Raw genomic sequence first — 22,895 nt, 5'->3', positions numbered from 1 at the left:
CCTGGAGTCCTTGAAGCGCTCAAGCGCGTGGTCCGCTTTGTCGCCAAACAGGCGACTGCCATCGAACGGCATGTCCATCAAGGCATTTTGGACATCCGTTGAAAAATTGGCGGATCTCAGCCAGGCGTGGCGACGAATCGCCACCGTCGTGGACATCGCTCTGCCCAGCGAGTCGGTCGTATCAAGACCACACCTGATGGAATACCTCGCCGCGTCTCGGCCTTCAACCATAGCCTGGCCGAGCTTGTCCCGTACCTCCTGCGGGCATTGCGGCAGACACTCCGCGACCGTATCCCACAGAGAGTGGGTGTAGCGGCCCAAGAGGCATGCGGTGTTGCAAGACCGCAGTCCCAGACTCAGGGACGAGAAGACCTTTTTGCCACACTGGTCGTACCTCTTAGATTCCCAGTCGGGCGGGGCCGACGGGAACGCGGATTGGGAAGTTGAGGCCTGGATCACCAGACTCTCAGGGGTGGGATGGGTGGACAGGAACTTAGGGTCGTCCGAACACGGACGGTGGCGCCTGGCAACGTTCCTATCAACAGGCGAACCTGAAGCGGGCCTGGACCACGTGCCCAAAAGAACGTCCGTCAAGGCTTCATTGAACGGCAGCAGAGGCTCCTGTGGGCATGACTGCGGTTTGAAGACCTCGGTGAGGATGTTAGGCTTCACTTTAGCGACGGGGAGCTCAAGGCCTTGGCAGCCCTCATCAGCGCCATAGAATAAGCAGCCCCAGCCTCCGACGCCACAGTGGGAGGCGAGACAAAACCAGGGTTAGGAGATTCGTCCAGACCACTGGCATCACCCAAGTCACCTGTCCAGTCCACGTCGTACTGACACTCGCGTGACAGAGGGTCCTCAGACCCCTCCCAACCCTCTCCATAATCCTCATCATCACCATAGACTGACTCAACGATGTAGACCGGCTCCTCGGGGTCAATGGACCCCATCGGCGCCGGACTCTGCGTTGGACGACGCCGGTCCGACTCCGCGTCCGGAATTGGAGAGGGAATGGGGGTGGCGCCGCCCGGTGCCGGCGCCGGAGCCCCGACGCCGGCCGGAACCGGCGTCGGAGTCACAGCGCCGCGCGGAGGCGGCACCACGGGTTGCCCCGATGGAATCGGTGCCGGAGAGGCCGGTTGACCAGCCGGCGACGACCCTGAAGGGCCCAGCGGCGTCGGGGCCGGAACCGCCGGCGGCGTCGGGGCAGGAGCACCCGAACCGCTCGGGCCCCCAGACGGGACCAACGGGCCCACAGGCGCCGTAGGCCCCGCCGGAGGAGACAGCGCCCTCATGGCCATGAGGAACTCCTCTATCTCCTCGCGCGACGCGCCTTGCCCAGGGACCGACAGGTATGGAGCAGTCGGCGACCCACGCGGGGGTGGGGCCACCCGAACCCCCGGCCGCATCGCGCGAGCGTCGGGGGGAGTCGGGGGTACGATGACGACGCCCCGACTTCTTGTGTCGCTTACCTGAGGAACCGGAGGAATGGTGACGACTTCCGGAGCGCTCGTGGCGGCTCCGCGATCGTTCTCTCGACCGCTCCCTCGACCTCAGGCCGGACCGGGACCGCTCCCGATGCGGGGCCGACAGCCGGAGCTCGAGCAGCTTGCGGGACCGCTCCCGTCTAGCCTTACCCGTCAATGCCCGGCAGTCGACGCAGGACTCCACGTCGTGGTCGGCGCCCAGGCACCGGAGGCAGAGTCGATGGTGGTCGGTGACCGACATCAGGCGGTCGCACCCGTCACAACTTTTAAAACCGGGCATCCTACCGGCACCTGAAAGAGTTAGAGTTATCAAAAACTTTGGTCAAAAGACCGGAGTACTGCTCTTCGGATCTGCGCTAACTGGCGCGGAAAAAAGAAGAACTGACGTCAGCGCGCGGAGGCGGCGTCTATATACTCCAGCGACGTCATCACGGCGCACGACGCCGCGGAGCCGCAGGGGACGCCTGCAGACGACGCCTACCGACGCGCAGGGGTACTGCTACGCAAAAGTTTCCGGATCCAGACTGACGCCTGGGGATATTCTAAGGTAAGGAATCTAATACTAACCTGTTTCTTTCAGATGCTCTCGTTACCTCACCCAAGGGCTGCGGGTGCATACGTGTCAAAGTGTGTCGGGTCTCGCGTTGAAGTCTATGGAGCCTGGAGGGAAAGAGGCTGCAGGAGGAAGATGTCCGGTGCGATCCAAGGGTGGATCGGTGAAGAAGAGGACCTGAAAGCAGAGGGGACAATATTCAAAGTCAGTAGCCAGTGACTGGAGTGGAACCAGGGAGGAACCAGATGTCGTCGTCGCGATCAGGTGAAGAGTGGACGCTTGTCTCTGCAGCCACGTGGACCAGGAGGTGTCTTCGACGACCAGGATGGAGGCACGAGCTGTCCCACGCAGGCTCTCGCTGTCGGCGGTGTTGGATCCGGAATCGGCGTCAACAGGCCTTGGCAAAGGCAACCCACGCGGTGAGTGGAAACGGCGTCTGGAGTGGACCAGGAGGGTCCGGGGTGCTCCTCTTTTGGAAGGGAGCAAGGGCCAGTCTTGTGCAGGGTGGACACTCCTTGCCCACAAGGGATATTTCTTCAGTCTTCTGTGTAGAAAGTTGAAGTCCAGAGTTTCTTCTTGTAGAGTTTCAGTTCAGGATTAATCTAATTTGGAATGGGACCAGCTCCTACCTTTATTCTCCTAAAGGGGGCTGCACTACTGACTAGGTCCCTCCCCTGGGTGGGACCAGGAAGGGGGGTGGCTACACCAACTATCCTTTGTCCGGTTTTCGCGCCAGAGCTGGGGCAGGGATGCCCCAGCAACTGGTTTGAACCGGTGTATGCACAGGACACCTTGTGTGCCCCGGGCATGTCTCATTCCTTTCAGGCCTGTCCTACCCAATACACAAAATCCTGTCTGGGGTGGCGCTAGCACCTCCCAAGGCAGGAAACCCTTTGTCCAAGCCTCCCTCGCTGGAAGGACTCCCAGCAGCAGGAGGTCAGACTTGTGTCTGTGGTGGCAGCATCCATTTTGTGATGCCAAGGCTCGAGTTAACTTTAACCGGAGTTCTCAGTTACATACATGTCGTGTCCCTCTAGAAGGGTGGAATGCTACCCCCGTCGCCAGAATTGGCGAGGGGGTAGTATTCCAATTCGTATGACACCTTACTCGACATGTCTTGATAATGTTATACCAAAGTTAGCATTCAACCACGAGGATTATAACGCACTTAAGAGTATATGGTATAGCGTTATCATGGAACAGCTATTAGGACTTGGTTCCGCAAGCTGCAGACGGGCTCAGCTCATGCCAGAGCACCATCTCACATAAGTCCAAGCACTCTGCCTTCAAGATTGATAAGGCCTATCATAGGAGTGACTGATAGGAGTATATGTGTCCATTTTAGGGTTAGATATAGGTATACTATACCTACAGCAAAGAGTGATTACACCACCTTGCCCCAGCTGTCGTGCAGCCAGTTGTGTCTGTTTAGATGGCCAGCCACGGGTGGCATAATACATGCTTCAGCCCCTGGTAGGCCCTGGGCACACCTATGGTACACTGTACAGGGACTGATAAGGTGGCCCAGTACCAATTGGTAAATGCACCTAAGGTACATGGTTGTCCATTTTAACAGAGAGAGCAGGAAGCCTTTCGTCCTGAATAGCAGGATCCCAGGCCAACTAAGTCAAAAACCAGCAAAACACTAGGCAAAAAGTTGGGGGTAACCATAGTCAGATATCCACCTTCCTACAGGGTGGAAACCAGGAAGGAACCAGACGTCGTCGAGGAGCTGTCGTGAAGCTTGTCTTTGCAGCCACGCGGACCAGGAGGCGTCGAGAACGACCAGGTGCTGGAGAGGAGCTGTCCCATGAAGGTTCTCGCAGATGGAGGGGTCGACTTCAAGATCGGAGCCAACAAGCCTAAGCAAAGGCAACCCACGCAGGATTCACAAAAGGCTTCTGATGCAGATGAGGAGGGTCTGAGGTACTTCACCTCTTCAGGGAAGCAAGGGCCAGTCTGGAGCAACGAGACCAGCAATGGATTTTCAAAAGGATCGTCGTCACAGGGCTACTAGCCAACTGGCCAACAACCGGGACAACGCGTCAAGCAGAACACATGCAGAAGGGCCACACGCAGATCTCGTGGAGTGTGGAGGGCTGGTCTTCGGTGCAGGTGGAGCTCGGTGTCGGGGTGTCTTAGTCCCCAGGGCACAGCTTCGAGGATGCCTCAGGAGCTGCGCTGTTAGCAAGTTGAAGACTTTCCAAGTTGCCTGGTTCCACGGGTTCCGACGCCTTCCACGGGGCTCAGCTGTGCTGGTGTCATGCAGTTGGGTCAGAGAGGTCCGGGAGTCGAGGTCTTGTCAGTCTCTGTGCGCGGGTTCCGGCGGGAACGGGGACAAAGCAAGCAGTCGAGTTGCTGGATGGTGCCTTGTTGCCCAGGGTGGTCACTCCTTGGCCACAAAGGAGATTCTTCAGTCTTCAGCTCAGGTGAATGTCGAAGGGTCCAGAGTTTCGTTTCAAGTCGATTCCAGGATTAATCTGAAGTCCTGGGGTTTAGCTCCTACCTTTATACAACTAAAAGGGGCTGGATTACTTTCTAGGTCCCTCCTATGAGTGGGACCAGGAAGGGGGGTGGTTACACCCCCTTTCCTTTGTCCTGTTTCCCGCTAGAGCTGGGGCTGGAGTGCCCCAGCACCGGTTTGAACCGGACTATGCTTGAAGCACCTAGTGTGCCCCAGGCAGTGTCTCATTCTTTTCAGCCCTCCCTGTCCCAATACACAAAGTCCTGTCTGGGGTGGTGCTCGCACCTCTCCAGGCAGGAAACCTATTGTCCCCACCTCCGTGACTGGAAGGACTCCCAGCAGCAGGAGGTCATACTTGTGTCTGTGGCAGCAACGTCCATTTTGTGACGCTGGGCTCTGGTTAACTTTAACCGGGATAGTCAGCAACAACATACCTTCTCCCTCTAGAAGCGTGGAATACTACCCCCGTCGGCAGAATTGGCAAGGGGGTAGTATTCCAAAGCGTATGACGCCTTACACGACATGTTTAGATAAAGCCAAACCAAAGTTAGCATACAACCGCCAGGATTATAATGCACTTAAGAGTATATGGTAAGGCGATATCATAGAACAGCTATAAGGACATGGTTCCGCAAGCTGCAGACAGGCTCAGCTCATGCTAGAGCACCATCTCACACATAACCAGCAGTCTGCCTCCAGGATTGTTAAGGCCTGCCATAGAAGTGACTTATAGGTTACTGTGTATCTATATTTAAGGGTAAATATAGGAATACTATACCTAAGCAAGGGGTGTTTACACTACCTTGCCCCAGCTGAGTGATCAGCCAGTTGTGTCAGTTTGAGTGGCCAGCCAGGGGTGGCATAATTCATGCTGCAGCCCCTGGTAGGCCTTGGTTACACCTATGCCCTGAGTACCTAGGGTACACTTCTACAGGGGCTGACAAGGTGAACCAATTCCCAATTGTGGATGTACCTAGAGTACATGGTGTGAATTTAGAGAGAGTGCATCTGGGCTGTGGGTCTGATTAGCAGGCCCACAGCCATATCTAAGTCGAAAATCAGTAAAGCAAAAGCAAAAAGTGGGGGTGACCATAGGAAGCAGACCCTACTCTCCTACACACGCTATAGGCAGCCCCCTACTCCGTAGCCAAGCTAGGAGGGGAGACAAAATCAGTGTCGGGCGAAGTGTCCAGACCACTGGCATCCCCAAGCTCTCCTGTCCAGTCCGCAGAAGACTGACACTCACATGCCAGAGGGTCCTCAGACCCCTCCCAATCCCTCTCGTCACCCATCGCCTGGTACTCAGGCTCAAAGGATGGGGCCGGGTCGTAGAAGTAAAAATCTCCCATCGGCGTCGAGAGCGGCGCCACTCCGACGCCAGACCCGAATCGAGGGCAGGACCAGGGACTGCGTCGTCCTGGGACGGCGCCGGGGGCGACACCCTTGGAGCCGGCGCCGGCGAGGTCTTGAGGTCGACCGGCGGCAACCCGGATCCGGACAAGGATCCAGTGGGGCCCTGCGGCGTCAGGACCGAAGTCACCGGGGCCGAAGCACCCGACGGCACCGGGGCCGAAGCACCCGACGGCGCCGGGGCCGAAGCACCCGACGGCGCCGGGGCCGAAGCACCCGACGGCGCCGGGGCCGAAGCACCCGACGGCGCCGCGGCCGAAGCACCCGACGGCGCCGCAGCCGAAGCACCCGACGGCGCCGCAGCCGAAGCACCCGACGGTGCCAGGGCCGAAGCACCCGACCCGCGTGGGGACCCAGTCGGGACCGCTTGGCCCGAAGGCGCCGCGGAACCCGACGGAGCGAGCGACCTCATGGCCATGAGGAAGTCATCAATCTCCCATGGCGTCGCGTTCTGTCCAGGGACCGGCGGGTATGGAGCAGGCCGCGCGCTTCTGCGGCTCCGGCGGAGCCGCCTGGGCGTAAATGTAAATGTAAATGTGCTGGACTTGTAAAGCGCACAGCTGCCCGTAAGCGTCCCGGCGCTTGCTTAGGGAACCCGTCCTGGTATTCCCCTGTGAGAAACCCCGGCAGGGTGTCCACAAGGTGAAAGCCAGGCATCCCGCCGCGAGGGGCCGTTGTGGAGATTAAGCAAGCTATTGCCCAGAGTCGCAGAGTGTGACCCCGTGAGTTGAGTAGGCACCAGAGTGAGAATTGTCGAGTCCGTGGAATTTTTGAGCCCGAGACCCGCCGAGGTGGGGAATCGAACCCTGGTCCACGGTCGATCTCAGCTTCCGGGTCTGCCGCCTCTAACCACTGAGCCACGCTTCTCCTGGGCGGTGTTGCCCGAACCCCCGGCCGCAACGCGCGAGCGTCGGGGGGAGTCAGAAGAGCGATGGTGCCTCTTCCGACTTCTTGTGCCTCTTACCTGAGGACTTTGAGCCCGAAGACCGATGACGACTCCCGGAACTGCGGTGACTCCGGCCCCGCGACCAGTCCCTCGACCTCCTTTCGGACCGGGACCTCGAGCGGCGCGGGGCGGACTGCCGAAGCTCGAGTCGCTTAAGGCATCGCTCTTATCTAGCTTTAGACGTCAGGGCCCGGCAGTCGGAGCAGGACTTGTCGTCGTGATCAGGGCCTAGACAATGCAGGCACCGGCAATGGGGGTCGGTAACCGACATCAGTCGGTGCAGGGCTTGAACCCGGGCATCCCTACCGGCACCGTCTGAGTCGAGAAACTTCGAAATTAGATCAAAAAGGATCGTTAAAAAGTTGGTCAAAAATTGACTAGGGTACAACTTTTTCCAGATCTGCGCTTGCTGGTGCGGAAAAAAGAAGAACTGACGTCAGCGCGGAGGCAGCATCTAAGTACTCCGACGACATCACGGCGCCCACGACGGAAGCGGAGCCGCAGACGACGTCTACCGATGCGCATGGGTACTTCTACGCAAAAATTTCCGGATCCAGTCTGACGCCTGGGGATATTCTAAGGTAAGGAATCTAATACTAACCTGTTTCTTTCAGATTGTGGAATTGTCATGAACATGTCCCTTGAAATAATTTTCTATATAGGATCCACTGTAAAAACACTTTGAAGACAAGGATTGGGTTTGGCTCTTTTATGAGGATGTTGCTGCATCAGTAGTGCCAGACCTAGGGCCTTGTCTGAATAATGGGCAGCAAAAGTGAAATGTTGTAGTTTGAAGTGCCACCATTGATTTTGCACCAGCGGTATCCTTTTTGTGTTGTGTTATGTTATAAGGGTTTTATAAAACGCACGGACACCTGTTGGTTTCATGGCGCTGAGCCTTGAATTAGCCCAACCCAGAGGAGAGATTATTCATAGGCCTGCACAAACAACCATGTCTGAAGAGTTTTCATGAAACTCAGATCAGTGTATGACTGGATTTCTAAAGGAAAGGAATTCCACAATCTTGGAGCCAAGGAGGCAAACCTGCATCTTCCTTGTCGTTTTAACTTAAAGGCGGGGGTAGTCAATAGCTGAAGATGGGTTGACCGTAGGTTACATGAGGGAGTGTACCTTGATATGAGACGGTCGATATATTTGGGCCTACGACCGTGTAAAGATTTAAAGATTAGGCATCCATTTTTAAGGCACAGTGTTGGGGAATGGAAAGCCAGTGCAGGTTTCTTAAAAGAGGGGTGGCAGATTGCCACCTTGTTTGCTGGTGAATCAGTCTGGCCACTTGGTTCTGAACCATCTGTAACCGCTTGGTAAGAAAAAGTGGCATACCCAGGTAGACTGAGTTCACGTAGTCTAAGTGTGCTCGCACCATGGCTATCACGGCCTGTATCAGAGCTGCTTGTGTAAGTAATCGGCTGACCTTTCGCAGCTGGAAGAACCAAGACGAGATCACCGATCCAACTTGCGTAGTTAGTGATAGGTCATTATTTATAGTGACACCAAGGCTCTTGGCAGAGGAGGGAGGGGTGGCGGAGGGGAGGGTCCAAGTTCCGTAGGCCAGTAGTGTGGGCCCCAGATATTGTGGCTGCTCCCAGTAAGAACTAATTCAGTCTTGCCTAGATTGAGCCGTCAGTGGTTATGGTCCATCCAGTGACGGATGTACAGCAACGTTTTGAAGGGGGTAATGAGTGTGTTTGGTATCAATTCTAAGTGTCCTTAGGCTCAATCCTTGCTTGTATAGTCAAAGTCAGAAATCCTTATTTTGTAGAAAAGTAGCTCTTTATTTGTTTAGATAAAAACATGCACAGCCGACACGTGTTTCGCCCCTATGGCGATTTGCGCCAGGGCTTTTTCAAGGCTATTTACAATATTTTTTGTTCTTTACAATTCTTCATCGTTTGTGCAAAGATTTCTGAAATAGAATCCGGTTTTTCAATTTGTAAGGGTAAAATCCCTGGAGTACTGCGTCGACAGTCTGCTCGGTAGTCCTTCCGCTATCGCGAGCTTTTGAGTGTGTTGCCATTACAGAAACTGTGTGAAAACTGATATGGACTTGGATTCTCCTGTGGACCACTCCCTCCCTGTAGAAAACGGATGTACAGCAAAGTAGCCTGAAATTCAGAGACTGATTTAGTTGAGTTGTTGATGGTAAACATTAATTGTAAATCATCTTCATAGTTGAAGGTGGTCACTTTCCTTTCCTTCGGGGACTGAATCCGGGGGAGAAGATAAAGATTAAACAGGTGAGGGGATAGCGAGGATACTTGTTGATCTTTGAGGGCTGTCTCAACTTGCGGCCCAAAAATGTGTTGGTGGAAGGCTGCTACCATAGCAATTAAACCTTGAAAAGCTGAGGCATCTGGTGGTGAAGGCCTTGATGGGTATAGGTCTGGATCAGCATTAATCTGGAGCTTCAACATCAATCACCCCAAGAGTCTTGTGGTTGTGGATGATTTACTAAATCATCATCTTTGTTGTCAATATCTGAAGGGGAATGATGTGGAGAGATCTTCTTCCTGTGGCTGAGGTGAAAGATGTGGAGTTAGAGGTTGTGGTGGAGTAACAGGGTGTAGTGAAGGCACGTAGATTTGGCTGTGTTTGGCTAGCATCTTTGTCCTTTTGTTTTTTAGAAGAGGGTGGTGAAATGTCTAGGGCCTCTTGAAAGGACAAATGCTTCTTGGAAACATGAGTCTTTGCTGGCTGCATAATGATTTTCTTTGTGCCAGGCTGTATTTGCAATGTATTTTGTTTTAGGTCGAGTTTTTTGGCCCATCGCCTCGAGAACTGGTTACGAAGGCGATTTCAATTCGACGTTAAAAGTTTTGGGCCCGAAAGTGAAACATTTTGGTGGCGAAATTGCTTTTATTTTTGTTTCAGTCCAGACTCCTTTGTTGGTTTTGGAGGCTCCCCCTGAAAGCGGTTCTTTCAGTGCGGAGCCCAAAGGCGTGGGTTCCGAAGATTATTTTCGGTGCACGCCATGGCTTTTATGCAGTGGCCGGCAGTGAGCAGGATGACTTTTTATATTTCGGACAAGTATGTTAACCAAGCATGCCCTTGAAATCTTCATAATGTACCGCACTGTGGTTTGCTATCACTGTCGAAATACTTTTCACGAGCCTTATTACTAAAAGCGATGCCGGCCACATAGATCGCCCTGCCAATACACAGCAGTGAATGATGTCTTCAACTGGCACTCTAACAACGGCACGATACATGAATCTATCTCTACTGCACTGTGTGCTTATATCACTGTTTAATTACAACTCATGAAGTACGAGTTACTTACCTTCGGTAACTATGTATCAGGTAGATACTATTCTAGCCGCAGATTCCTTAACATAGAATTATCCCCAGGCATGAATTATCCCCAGGCATGAGACTGGATCCGGAAAACATTTCTGCCACAGCATCCCTGCGCGCCGGGGGGACGGCACCACGAGACTCCGCCATGAAGTCGTCCGCGTCCGTGACACCAGCGATGATACATAAGTCCCACCCCGGCGCGCCTACGTCTGTTTTCCTTCTGAGAACTTTTCCGTGCCACATCGCAGAGCCATCACAAACAAAACTGTGAGAATACTGGAACAGTGTGCGAAAGCCCAGCTAACAGAGGGGAAAGAAACGCATGGTAAGGAACAGCACCATACAGAATAGTGCCAGATACTAAGGCACCAAATCATGGAATGAAAGAACAGAGCGCAGCTATTAAAAAGCAAGACTGCAGACAAATACAGCAGCCTCACCGAGGGCAGGAAGCATATGAAAGAATGCGCAACAGACGAAGAAGTCTGCAACCACCGCCCAGAACAAAGAAGGGGATCTAGGGCCAGAACAGAAGAGCAACGACAATTTACCCCCAGACAACACCAACAGGAAGGATCTCCTAAAAGGAACTGAGGGTCGAGACCCAGCCAAGGGAACTCAACCCCAAGGACTGCGAAAGTCAGCAGTGCCAGCGACACAATGAAGCAGAGCACGAGCAAACGCCACATTGGAGACCAAGGTGCTGGGGCGCAAAAGTACCCAGGAATTAATCACCCAATCACCAGAAAGGAAGGAATGGAGCGACACCAAGGTAAACATCCCCCCTAGGAAGGGAGTAAGAAAAGGGCACTCGCAGAGGACAGCCACCCTGAGGCAGGCGAGTGCAGAAGACCAAGAAGGGTCCTCGCAGAAACGGGGAGGAAGGGCGGGTCGTGAAGGAATCTGCGGCTAGAATCGCCTCTACCAGATACATCGTTATCGAAGGTAAGTAACACATACATCTGATAGTGACTACTAGCCGCAGATTGCTTAACGTAGAATAGATACCCTAGCCATACCCAAAAGGGGAGGAGGGTCTGCGATAGGACCCCCCCAGCCTGGAAGAATACAGTGCCCCACAGGGGACGAGTCATAGGGACAGGGAGAAACCCAGTCCCCCTCCAGGCAGAAGAGGACCTCACCAGCTCAAAAGAACACAGAGCCCCACAGGGAATGTGTTAAGGAGAGAAGATGATATGAGAGGGGTGGTCCAAACCCTACCAAGCAAAGAAAGCAAGACAAGACAAAGGGAGAACATTACACCCAAGCCATGTCAAGGCATCAGGAACTCCTGCCAGAAGCCAAGGGGAATAGACAATGGCAGAGGAATACCAAAGAAGAAGAATCACCCCAAGACTCCAAGGAGAAGAGGCACAATGGAGGCAAAGCCCTGCACTGGAACACACACACAGTGAAAGGGACAGTTGAACCTGACACAGACAGAAGTTAACGGGCAAGCAGGAATGATGCCTCAGGCAACAAGGCAGACGTGGGAAGAAAGGCATAGCCTTGAAAAGCCCCAGCGAAAGCAAAGGTAGGAGCACAAGGACCCACTGCAATATCACAGGTCAAAGACCAGCAGAGTAAATGGTGCAGCAGACCGCAGACAAGCGCCTGAGCCGAGCACCAGACCACATCGAGCTCCAAACAAGGGCAAGGGCCAGGGAAATCTTTAAAGACCCCAAGTAGGGGGAGGAGGGGACAGAAATATACACAAAAAAAGTGGTACCAGCCGGAAGATAAGAGGAGGAACAAGTAGGACAGACCCAGCCGTCGACACAGAAAATCATCCCCCCTGGAACACTAGACAGAGGACAAGGTCGAAACGGCAGACAGGAGGGTGAAACACTGCAGCACAACGCCAAAGATGGCATAGCAAGCCCATCAGTCTATACCTTGAAAGACCGAACTGAAGCAGAGCCAGCTGCGCCAAGGTAATGATCAAGAAACTGCACCAGTGGAATACAACGACACCAGGAAAGGCAAGAATTCGCAAAGGAGAGTCCACACCCTCCCAGCGAAAGACAGAGCTACGCAATAGCTACAAGTACCCCACTTGGGGTACAACACGTCCCAAAAAAAGTATGGAAACCACTCTTAGGGAAGAAATACCGCATCAGAGTACAAAACTGCAAACCCGTGGCAGAAACCACAGAAGGCTTAGAAAGCAGCCAAAAAGTATATTCTTGCCAAAAAAAGGGGGGCTGAACCAGCAGCCAACTTTAGTGGGCCAACCAAGGGACCCCCAAGGGCACAGCAACCCACACAGAAAGTGTAACGTCACTATAACTCCAGACTCCAGGAGCAAGTGGGATAACTCCTCCCACCAAGACCTGGAGGATCAACAAACCAACCTACTGAGGAGGAGGCGGGGGAGGAGGAGGAGGAGGACGGAGGCCTGCAAGAAGACGCTGAATGGCGGAGTCTGCATGAGTATTAAACAGAAGAACCCCGTCAAAGGGCAGATCAACCAGACGCTCGCTAATATTTTGGGGGAAAACTGCATCAAGTAGCCACGCATGGTGAAGGAGCGCCTCAGAGGTGGCCATAGCACAGCCGAGAGCATCGGCAACATCCAAGGCTGCAAAAAGAATAAACACAGCCAACTCACTACCATCCAACACATGGCCCCGCAGATTAGCACAGGCATTCTCATGGGAGACATGAGAAAGAAGGAACTCAACCGAGTCCCACAAGCTGGAAGTAGCCCTGGTCAACACACACAAAGTGTTAAGCGCCCGCAAGGCAGCGCTGGAAGAAGCAAAGACATTACCCCCCCATGAATCCAGCCACTGAGCCTCCTGAGACAGAGGAAATAACACCACAGGCAAACAAGGAAAGGCTTCCGCAAAAGAGAGCCTGGAGTAGAAGGGTGGAAGGAAAGAGACAGGGTCGTGCGGAGCGGGATGGTGGCGATGCAGGAGCGCCTGAGGCACCGGATCGCCCGTGGCAGGACGCCCCCAAGCCCCTATAGGAGAAATGTGGAGTGACGCTTCAAAAGAAAGGAATAACTCCCGTCCACCAGAGCCCTGGTGGAGAACTTCCAAAAGGTTGTCCGTGGGAAACGGAGTGACCGGTTCACCCATCCGCAGAATACCAGCGGCTGTGGAAATAGCCCGCACAAAGGCAACACTGGCCTCTGTAGGGCGCCGCGGAGGAGAAAGTAATTCCTCCGTGGGCGACTGCTGCAGACTGAGCAGTCCATCCCCAAGGCCAGGAGGGGGTCGGCCAGTCCTGGAATAGTGGAGGATTCACAGATGAATCGGGAACCTAAGGGGCCTCAGGGGAAGGTGGAGAGGCCGGTCGAAAAGCCAGCCGCGAGTCACGGAAAGAAGGGTTCGAGGATTTAGGCCGCGGGGAAGGCGAGGAGCCTTACCTGGAAGATGCAGGTGAAAAGGCGACAATATGGCACCCTATCTCGGGGGAGGAACACACCAACAGATAACAGACCTCTGGAGAAAAAGGGACCTCAGGAGATGAATCCAGAACCAGACGCCGGGGCGGCTCCGTGGAGTCCGCCACCGGATCGGTATCGATCGGCGCCGCAGTGGGTACTCGTGGTGCCGGCTCGATATCTGCCACCACGTGCTCTCCAGGAGAATGGGGGGTCGACACCGGAACGGCGAAGGAGCGGCACTGGCTCGGCCTCAGACGGAGCAGCCACCCGTGTAGAGGACCGAGAGGGACTCGGGAAAGCACCCCAGGTGCCGGCCTCCACCCGTGACTTCACCGGAGCCAGGGAGGAAGGCTCCTGGCACCGAAACGGCACTGGCTCAACCTCTGCCGAGGCAGCCGCCTGCTCAGAGAACCGAGGGGGCCTGGGGGGAAGCTCGGAGTCCCGGCGGAGTCCCGGCGATCTCCTACAACGCCACAGGGAGCCCCGTAGGGATTTGCTGCGAGGCAGGGATGCCAGGCGCCGAAGAGGGGAGGCCCCAAAGACCGCATCTCGACGACATCACCCTCCTACGTCCTGAAGCCGAAACTTTCGGTGACAGGGCCGGAGCCGCCGGGGACGCCTCGGAAGTTCCCGCGCGAGGCAAGGGATCCGCAGACGTTTCAGGAGGTGGAGGAAGGGCCAAAGAAGCCTGCAGAGCCGTAGGCTGTCATTTGGGCCCTAGTCGCACTTGCGCCGGGAAACGGTGGATAGGAGGGTGACAAGAGGGGGTGTGTGTCCCGAGGGGAGTTGGCGCCAACTGCGGAAGGAGGACAGGGCCTCAGAGACAAACTGAAGGACCTACCAGCCGGTGAGCCACTACCTTGGGGTCATGGCAAGAGACGATTGCGAGAAGTTGGCCTGGTATATGATGTTCACTATTCTAGTGAACACCTTGCACCAGTCCAAACAACCCTTATGGGGATGGTTGTAAAGTCAACCTTATAGACCAGCTATCCTAATGGTAGCGTGGACAGAAAAGTCTTAGGCTTAAAAGACTCTTGAGGGCGTGTAAAGCCAGCTGTTTTACCATATGTAACCCCTTGAATATCAAATGAAAGGACACCACACAGGATATATATAAAATATATATGTATTTATTTACTAACACACTCCTCTGAACTCTTTATGAGATCAGAGGCAAAAGCACATAACAAGTTACGCTTAGAAACCCTTCAAATAGCACAATTTACAGTTAGGCCCTAGGGACGCGTAAATCCATATACTAAGTAAGTGGTATAAGAACCACGACTCAGGAAAAGGAAAGGCCTAGGGCCTGGAGAATCGCTGGGGCTACACTATCTGACCCTTAGGTTAGGAGTAGGAGGCCCACAGGCGGCGCGTGCAGTGTCTTTACACACACGCGAGAGTCAATAGAAAGTCAATGGGAACTTAAGAGTTTAGAAAAAGAAGGATTCAGGACACTTCCGGTCTAGCTAGAAGGAAACAACTAAAAACCTAGACACTTGGATAGTCAATACCCTTGGGAGCACCGAAGTACTCGCGTTAACTCACCCACAGGAAGCGGGTGCATAGGTGTGAAGATGTGTCGGGTTTCGCTGTTGAAGTCTATGGAGCCTGTGAAGAAGGAAGCTGCAGGCGACCAGGAGGTAGATGTCCGGGTGGATCCAAGGGTGGATCGAGGATGAAGAAGACCTGAAAGCAGAGGGGACAGAGTCTGGGTCACTAGCCAGTGACCGAGTGGAACCAGGAAGGAACAAGACGACGTCGAGGAACAATCAGGTGCTGTCGTGAAGCTTGTCTCTTCAGCCATGCGGACAGTGAGGCGTCGAGGACAACCAGGTGCTGGAGAGGAGCTGTCCCATGAAGGTTCTCGCAGATGGGGGGGTCGACTTCAAGATCGGAGCCAACAAGCCTAAGCAAAGGCAACCCACGCAGGATACACAAAGAGCTTCTGGTGCAGACCAGGAGGGTCTGAGGTACTTCACCCTTTCAGGGAAGCAAGGGCCAGTCTGGAGCAACCAGACCAGCGATGGATTTTCAAAAGGATGCTGGAGAGGAGCTGTCCCACGAAGGTTCTCGCAGATGGAGGGGTTGACTGCCGGATTAGAGTCAACAAGCCTTGGCAAAGGCAACCCACGCAGGATTCAAAGAAGGCTTCTGATGCAGACCAGCAAGGTCTGAGGTGCCTCACCTTTGCAGGGAGGCAAGGGCCAGTCTGGAGCAACCAGACCAGCGAGTTGGTTTCAAAGGATTGTCGTCACAGAGGCTACTAGCCAACGGGCCAGCAACCGGACAACATGTCGAGCAGAACACAAGCAGGATGGCCCCACGCAGAACTCGTGGAGTGTTGAGGGCTGATCTTCGGTGCAGGTGGAGATCGGATTCGGGGCTTCTCAATCCCCAGTGCACAGCTTCGAGGATTCCTCAGGAGCTGCACAGTTAGCAAGTCGTGGACTTTTCAAGATGGCCGGTCCCACGTGTCTCGTCACCTCCACGGATCTCAGCTATGCTGCAGACGTGAAGAGAGGGTCAGAGAGGTCTGGAAGTCTGGGTCTTGTCAGGCCCTGTGCTCGGGTTCAGGCAGGAAACGTCGACAAAGCAAGCCGTTGATTTGCTGGATGGTGCCTGGTTGCCCAGGGTGGTCACTACTTGGCCACAAGGGAGATTCTTCAGTCGTCTTCTTGCAAAGTAGATCGTAGAAGGTCCAGAGTTTCGTGTCAAAGTTTCAGTCAGGATTAATCTAAAGTCCTGGGGTTCAGCTCCTACTTTTATACAAATAAAAGGGGCTGGATTCGTTTCTAGGTCCCTCCTATGGGTGGGACCAGGAAGGGGGGTGGTTACACCCCCTTTCCTTTGTCCAGTTTCGCGCCAGAGCTGGGGCTGGAGTGCCCCAGCAACCGGTTTGAACTGTGGTATGCATGGAGCACCTAGTGTGCCCCAGGCAGTGTCTCAATCTATTCAGCCCTCCCTGTCCCAATACACAAAGTCCTGTCTGGGGTGGTGCTCGCACCTCTCCAGGCAGGAAACCTATTGTCCAAACCTCCCTAACTGGAAGGACTCCCAGCAGCAGGAGGTCAGACTTGTGTCTGTGGCAGCAGCATCCATTTTGTGACGCTGGGGCTCTGGTTAACTTTAACTGGGATAGTCAGCAACAACATGTCTTCTCCCTCTAGAAGGGTGGAATGCTACCCATCGCCAGAATTGGCGAGGGGGTAGTATTCCAAAGCGTATGACACCTTACACGACATGGTTAGATAAAGCCAAACTAAAGTTAGCATTCAACCGCGAGGATTATAATGCACTTAAGAGTATATGGTATGGCAATATCATAGAACAGCTATAAGGACATGGTTCCGAAAGCTGCAGACAGGCTCAGCTCATGCTAGAGCACCATCTCACACATAACCAAGCACTCTGCCTCCAGGATTGTTAAGGCCTGACATAGGAGTGACTTATAGGTAACTATGGGTCTATATATGAGGTAGGTGTAGGGATACTATACCTAAGCAAGGGGTGATTACACGACCTTGCCCCAGCTTTGTGATCAGCCAGATGTGTCAATTTAGGTGGCCAGCCAGGGGTGGCATAATATATGCTGCAGCCCCGGTGGGCCTGGGGTGCACCTATGCTCTGGGTACCTATGGTACACTATACAGGGACTCACAAAGGTGACCCAATATCCAAATTGGTATGTACCTACAGTACATGGAGTCCATTTTACAGAGAGCGCAGATAGCCTGGGGCCCTGATTAGCAGGATCCCAGGCCAACTAAGTCGAAAACCAGCTAAACACAAGGCAAAAAATCTGAGGTAACCATAGTCAGGTATCCACCTTCCTACAACGATGTCGCAGACTAAACCGGCGGCTCCTTTCTTCTGAAGTTGGGGACGGTCGCTGGGATGACACCGACCTGGACAAGCACGCCAACAGTAACTTAATTCAGCGCTCCCGCCGTGATTTAGGCTTAGGGTACTGGCAGGCGTCGCACTCCTCAGAGTTGTGGTGCTCACCTAGGCACCACATGCAAATCGGATGAGGGTCCGTCGTCGACATAGGACGTGCACAGGAGGTACATGTCCTGAAGCCTGAAGGCATTCGTACACTGTTCTACGAACGCCAAAGCTTAAAATTGAGAGAAGGCCTGAAAATAGGCCAGAACATAATCCGGATCCGCGTTGCATGCGGAAAAGAGAAAAAACCGACATAGGCGCGCCGGGGTGGGACTTATGTATCCTCGCTGAAGAAACGGACGCAGACGACGTCAGGACGGAGTCATGTGGTGCCGTCCCCCTGGTTCGCAGGGATGCAGTGGCAGAAACGTTTTCCGGATCCAGTCTCACGCCTGGGGATATTTCTACGTTAAGGATTCTGCAGCTAGTACTCTCTATCAGATCCTTGTTATCAAAAGCGATGCATGCTGCAGACATCCTGTCTTCCAACACATAGCAGTGCATGTTGAGTCACCAGGCACTGCGCTAAACCTGAACGTTGCGGGGACCAACCTGCACCACTGATAAGTCCGCATGATGATTAATGCAGAACCGTATAGCAAAGCGATGCTATTTTCACACAGGGACATGGCGGTTCTATTGATGGTGTAAGTGTGCAGAGAGTACTTAGCACTTTACTTTTGGATGTGTTGTCTACTACAGTACGAAATTATGTGTTTCTTCACTTTGATATTTTATACAGAAGCACAAACGGCGTAATACAGAATTTCTAAAATGAGCACTGAAAATGCTATTGCCAAGGGTACCGATATTAAAAAATACACCATATTGGTGGGAAACCCAGAAGACAATTTTAACTCACCTTCTTGACACATTTTAGGGAAATACACTCACAAAGAAAACCCAGCTCTACTGTAATGAGGCATCAAAGCACACCCGTGAAGCACTAGGTTTCTTCGGTTACACCCCCAATAATGAAGCATGCCACCAACTAGGCTGGTGGGTGAGGGGTCTTTTGAAAAACATTAAGGTGTTTTTTTCACATTCTGTGTGAGGGGCATCTGTAAAGTACTTGGTAGCTTCAGTTTGATTTGTGATTTTACAAAATAGATCCCAGTCACCTTAAGAGTTCCCCAGGCTTCCATACTGTTCCTGTCATTTTCAAACTTTACATGGAACAGTCTAGTGCTCTACTCACATATAACAGCATCAACAGTCTCCAATATGTCAATGACACACATTTCTACTTGAAAGTCTCCTCTGTTACAAACATCCAATGCTGCAACCACTGTTTCTTCCAGAAAGCAACTTTAGAACTGTTGTTCAAGCCTATGTATTTTTGCATCTGCAATGTCCTATTACATGGTCTCCCAGGCTCATCACTGAAACCCCGTAGGGACTTACAATACGATGCAGCAAGTCTCACCTAAGCCCATAAGAAATGTGATCACATCACACACATCCTGATGGAACTCCATTGACTCTACTTGTTAGCTCACACCATCTTCAAAATCAGCTGCATCATTTACAAAGACATCAGGACCAGCACCCCCCACTTATGGTGGAAGTGGTTTAGGCACACCTGCAGCCAGGACACCATCAGACTGCAGACTAAGATGTGTAAAAAGAAAAACAAGACAGCAGATCTCTTCAATCTATGCACCCAGGACCTGGAAGAATATTGCTGAATAAGGACAGTCTCAATACAGTTTCAAATTAGGAAATATTGGATAACACTACATGACGATCCATTAAAGTATACTACACAGTTTGCATTTCCATCACTCACTGAATTTATGGTTTTCTTTCACCATGTACAGCAAACAGCTACCCTTTAGCTAGGTTGAAGCTATAGAAATACCAGATACACATATCAAAAATGTATATCTGAAAAAGAAAGCAGAGTTGATTGTCTAAATGATGGTGACAAAATTGATTTATGAATATGTTTCTAAAGAGAAGGCAGAAAATTATAAACCAGTCTCAATAGTGGGTGAGAACGGATGGCATCTCTACAAACGGGCTGCAATTCAGGTAGTAGATCAACTATGATAATAAAGAAATATGACAAATATACTCACTTATCTTCCACACTGTCTCTCATGTGCTTGTCAGAATTCCCATCGGGTGGAGCTACCATTGTATTGCTACTAGAAGTTGTACCTGTTTATTTGGAAAACAAAACATAGGGTGAACATCTCAGTTGTATTGTAGAAGTGCAAAATCACAACTGTTCTTCCATCACTACAGATGCCTTCAAATTGACAACAGACTAAAACCATCAAGTCTAATTAAACAGTTATTTGGCTTCAATAACACTTTATGGTGACTACTGTATCTACTTGCAAATCTATCACCTTTTGTATATCACAGGTGTCAGTCTGCATCCAGAAACTTTTCAATACATTTCCCACGCTTGTAGGGGGCAATGGTTAAATCTCAACATCACCTGCTGGATCTCGTGACATTACTAGAACCATAAAGCACTACCAAAGGCACGATGTCAGTTACAATCCACTTCTTTTTACTGCACCTTTGAGGCGATCGGGTGACACTAATGTCCATAAGTTATGTGTACTTTTCCATAGTATGTCCAAGTACATATGAACATCCCTGAGGAACTTGCTGGAAGATATAGTAATCACCAGCAGGAGCATTACAAAAGGTAAGTACATGTTTCTTCTAAGGAATACTTCTACCTGCAGATTCCTAACAACCCCCTCTCCCCCCACCACCAGGAGGTGGGTGCATGGACGGTTCGACTACGAAGTTTGGAGCACTGAGCAACTGAATTGATCTTTATTTCTTACTTTCAGGGTTCACACAATAATGCTTTGCAACGGTGTGGAGTAACGTCCAGGCTGCCAATTTGCAGGTGTATGCAACTGGCATACCACTCAATGGCATAGAGGTCTGGGCTCTGGTGGAATGAGCACAAATACCTTCTAGAGGGGTCTTTGTGTGCCAGTGCATAGCAGATTGTGACACACAGAATTATCCAACGTGACAAAGTACTTTTATGTACTGCCTTGCCCTTCATCTTTCCTACATATAATACGAAGAGCTGGCCGTTCAACCTGAATTCACGGGTCCATCCACATTGAAGAGACTACTCACTTGGTATCAAGACGATGAGGATTTTCTTCCTCCTTCATTGGATGTTGGGAAGGTTAGAATGCTGGAATGGGTAAAGGACTGGCTAGGTGGAAAGGAGTAACCACCGCAGGCAAGTCAGCCCTGGTCCACAACAGCAGCTTGTCTGGAAAGAAATAGGTAGACAAGGCTTCTGTAGGAGGCTAGCTTAGTACATGGTGCACACTTATTCATGTGGTGCACCCTGAACTAATCCAGTCAACCCTTATGGTGATTCTAGTGGTCTTTGATAACCATAGAAAGCTCTCAAACTGATAGCTGTGGAGAGCAGCCTTCCGGCTTATCTTGGAGTTTTAAGCAGCTTGCTCTACCAGCTTAATCTGTAGTGTAAGCTTAATGAAAAAGAATGACAGCGTTTATATAAAAATATTTTAATTATTACTGTAGGAAGCTGGGTTCCTGTTCCTTTAGCCAGACTACTGATACACTTTAACTATGTGCCCTGGATCCCTGCCAATCAGGTTCCCAGGGCCCGTGTTCCTTCCCAAAACTGTACCTTGTACCGCCAATTGGTACCTCTTTGGCCACATGTCAGTCCCTTGTAAAAGGTACCATGAGTACCAAGGGCACTGTGGCCAGGGAAGGCCTGAAAGGGCAGCAAAACGTATTGTGCCAACCTTAGAGGCCCTGTACCTTTACACACACACACACACACACACACACACACACACACACACACACACACACACTGTCATTGCAGGCTGCCTATTTTGTTGCAGAACAGACTAAAAAAGAGTAGGCATGGCACAACCCACTGATCTGGCATAGGTCAGCCACCCCTCTAGCTGGGTGCACTATACCAGTGGTGAGGGTACAGGTGCATGAGCCCTGTACCACTACAGATTCTAGACCAATTCATAGACATTTTAAGTGCAGTAATTCTATTATGAGTATGAGGTGCTGGGAGTTTGTCATTACGAACTCCACAGCACCATAATGGCTTTACTGAAAACTATGAAGTTTGGTATCAAACTTCTCAGCACATTAAACCCAAAATGATGACAAAGTGGGATTTAACCCCTTCGACGCTCATGACGAGCTCAGCTCGTCATGAGGTGTACCTCTGGTACACTCATGACAAGGTGAGCTCGTCATGAACAATGGGTTTTTTCATTTTCCAGCGCACAGCGGGAAAATGCACCGCATGGATGCGGTTAATGAAAAATGTACTCAGAGGGCATCTTAGAGATTCCCCCTGAAAAACGACCAGCCTCTGGTGAGTTCCCTGACTGGTACACACCAGCCTGCCACCACAATACCTGTTTCTGGACCCCTGGGTGGGAGTCTTCGCTCCCTGAGCCCAGAAACAAAGCGCCCCCAGGCCAGGAAGAGCCAACTGAGTCCGGGGAACTTCAAAGACCTTGCTGCCTTTGCAATGCGACCCCCAGCCTCTCCTGCTATCAGGAGCAGGCCACCTTCCTGCCTCTCCTCCTTTTCGGCAGAAAGACAGGCGGGAAAAATTAGCCAGCCAGAAGGTGTGCCCACCTCTGCCAACCGCCCCCCTCAGGTGGGGGAGGCAAGGTGAAGCCCACTCATCAGTGCTTGCCATCTTGCAGATGGCAGGCACTCCCCATCAGGATTAGGGATTGTGCCCACTCCCCACATGGGGTGAGCACACCATGGGTGTAGTCCCCCTAAAGTAAGTAGCCAATTGGCTACTAACCTCGAGACTGTAGTGAAAGAGCCACTTTTGTAGTCTGGCACACTATGATGACCTCCAACTATCACCATTTTAATTGATTTTAGTGTGTTATTTTACCCTAGCCTTAATGTAGGATGGTCCTGTATTTGCCTGCTTCTCTTCTGTTCTGTAATCTTGCTGTCTGTCAGTGGGAGCTGTTCCTGAATGGAACAGTCTTGCCTAGAGCAGAGCGTGTGGGATGTGCATTTGAAGGTATGCAGTTGTGTAGGAATGTGTCAGTGGTGAGAATTATGAGTTCTTACTATTGGCTTTGACCATTCTGTTTTCTGACTTTATCTTGCTTAATGGCAGAGCTTGCCTATTGGCTTTGGCATAATCTTATGCCATCTTGCATTAGTGGCCTATGCTTAAGCAACTCCATCTTCTGAGCCTTTCTAGGTGAGAAGTGATGTTTTGCTTTCACTTGTTTTCTGCACTCTGTGTGCTAGTAGAAACCGGTTCTAATCAGAGGAATGTGCAGGCTCCTTCTCAAGGGCATAGCAAAGGCCTGATCAACCAATGCTGTGTCCCCGGC

General features: G+C 52.0%; 1 protein-coding gene across 11 annotated transcripts in view; it reads right to left on the bottom strand.

Moving 5' to 3' along the window:
• Positions 1-22,895, bottom strand: part of FRYL (FRY like transcription coactivator) — a 2,496,013-nt gene that overhangs the window by 1,089,382 nt on the left and 1,383,736 nt on the right. For all 11 annotated transcript variants that reach the window (XR_013608325.1, XM_078678213.1, XM_078678216.1 and 8 more), the window contains one exon: positions 19,608-19,689. Coding sequence is in view for 10 of the 11 variants with exons in the window: in XM_078678213.1 (XP_078534339.1) it covers positions 19,608-19,689 (82 nt within the window). In the remaining variant the exon portion in view is untranslated. The remainder of the gene's footprint in view (positions 1-19,607; positions 19,690-22,895) is intronic.

The sequence above is a fragment of the Lissotriton helveticus genome, chromosome 2_2 (assembly GCF_964261635.1).
Source record: "Lissotriton helveticus chromosome 2_2, aLisHel1.1, whole genome shotgun sequence".
Lineage (NCBI taxonomy): Eukaryota > Metazoa > Chordata > Amphibia > Caudata > Salamandridae > Lissotriton > Lissotriton helveticus.
The sequence above is the reverse complement of the archived record's forward strand: the minus strand, read 5'-3'. Positions and strand labels throughout refer to the sequence as shown.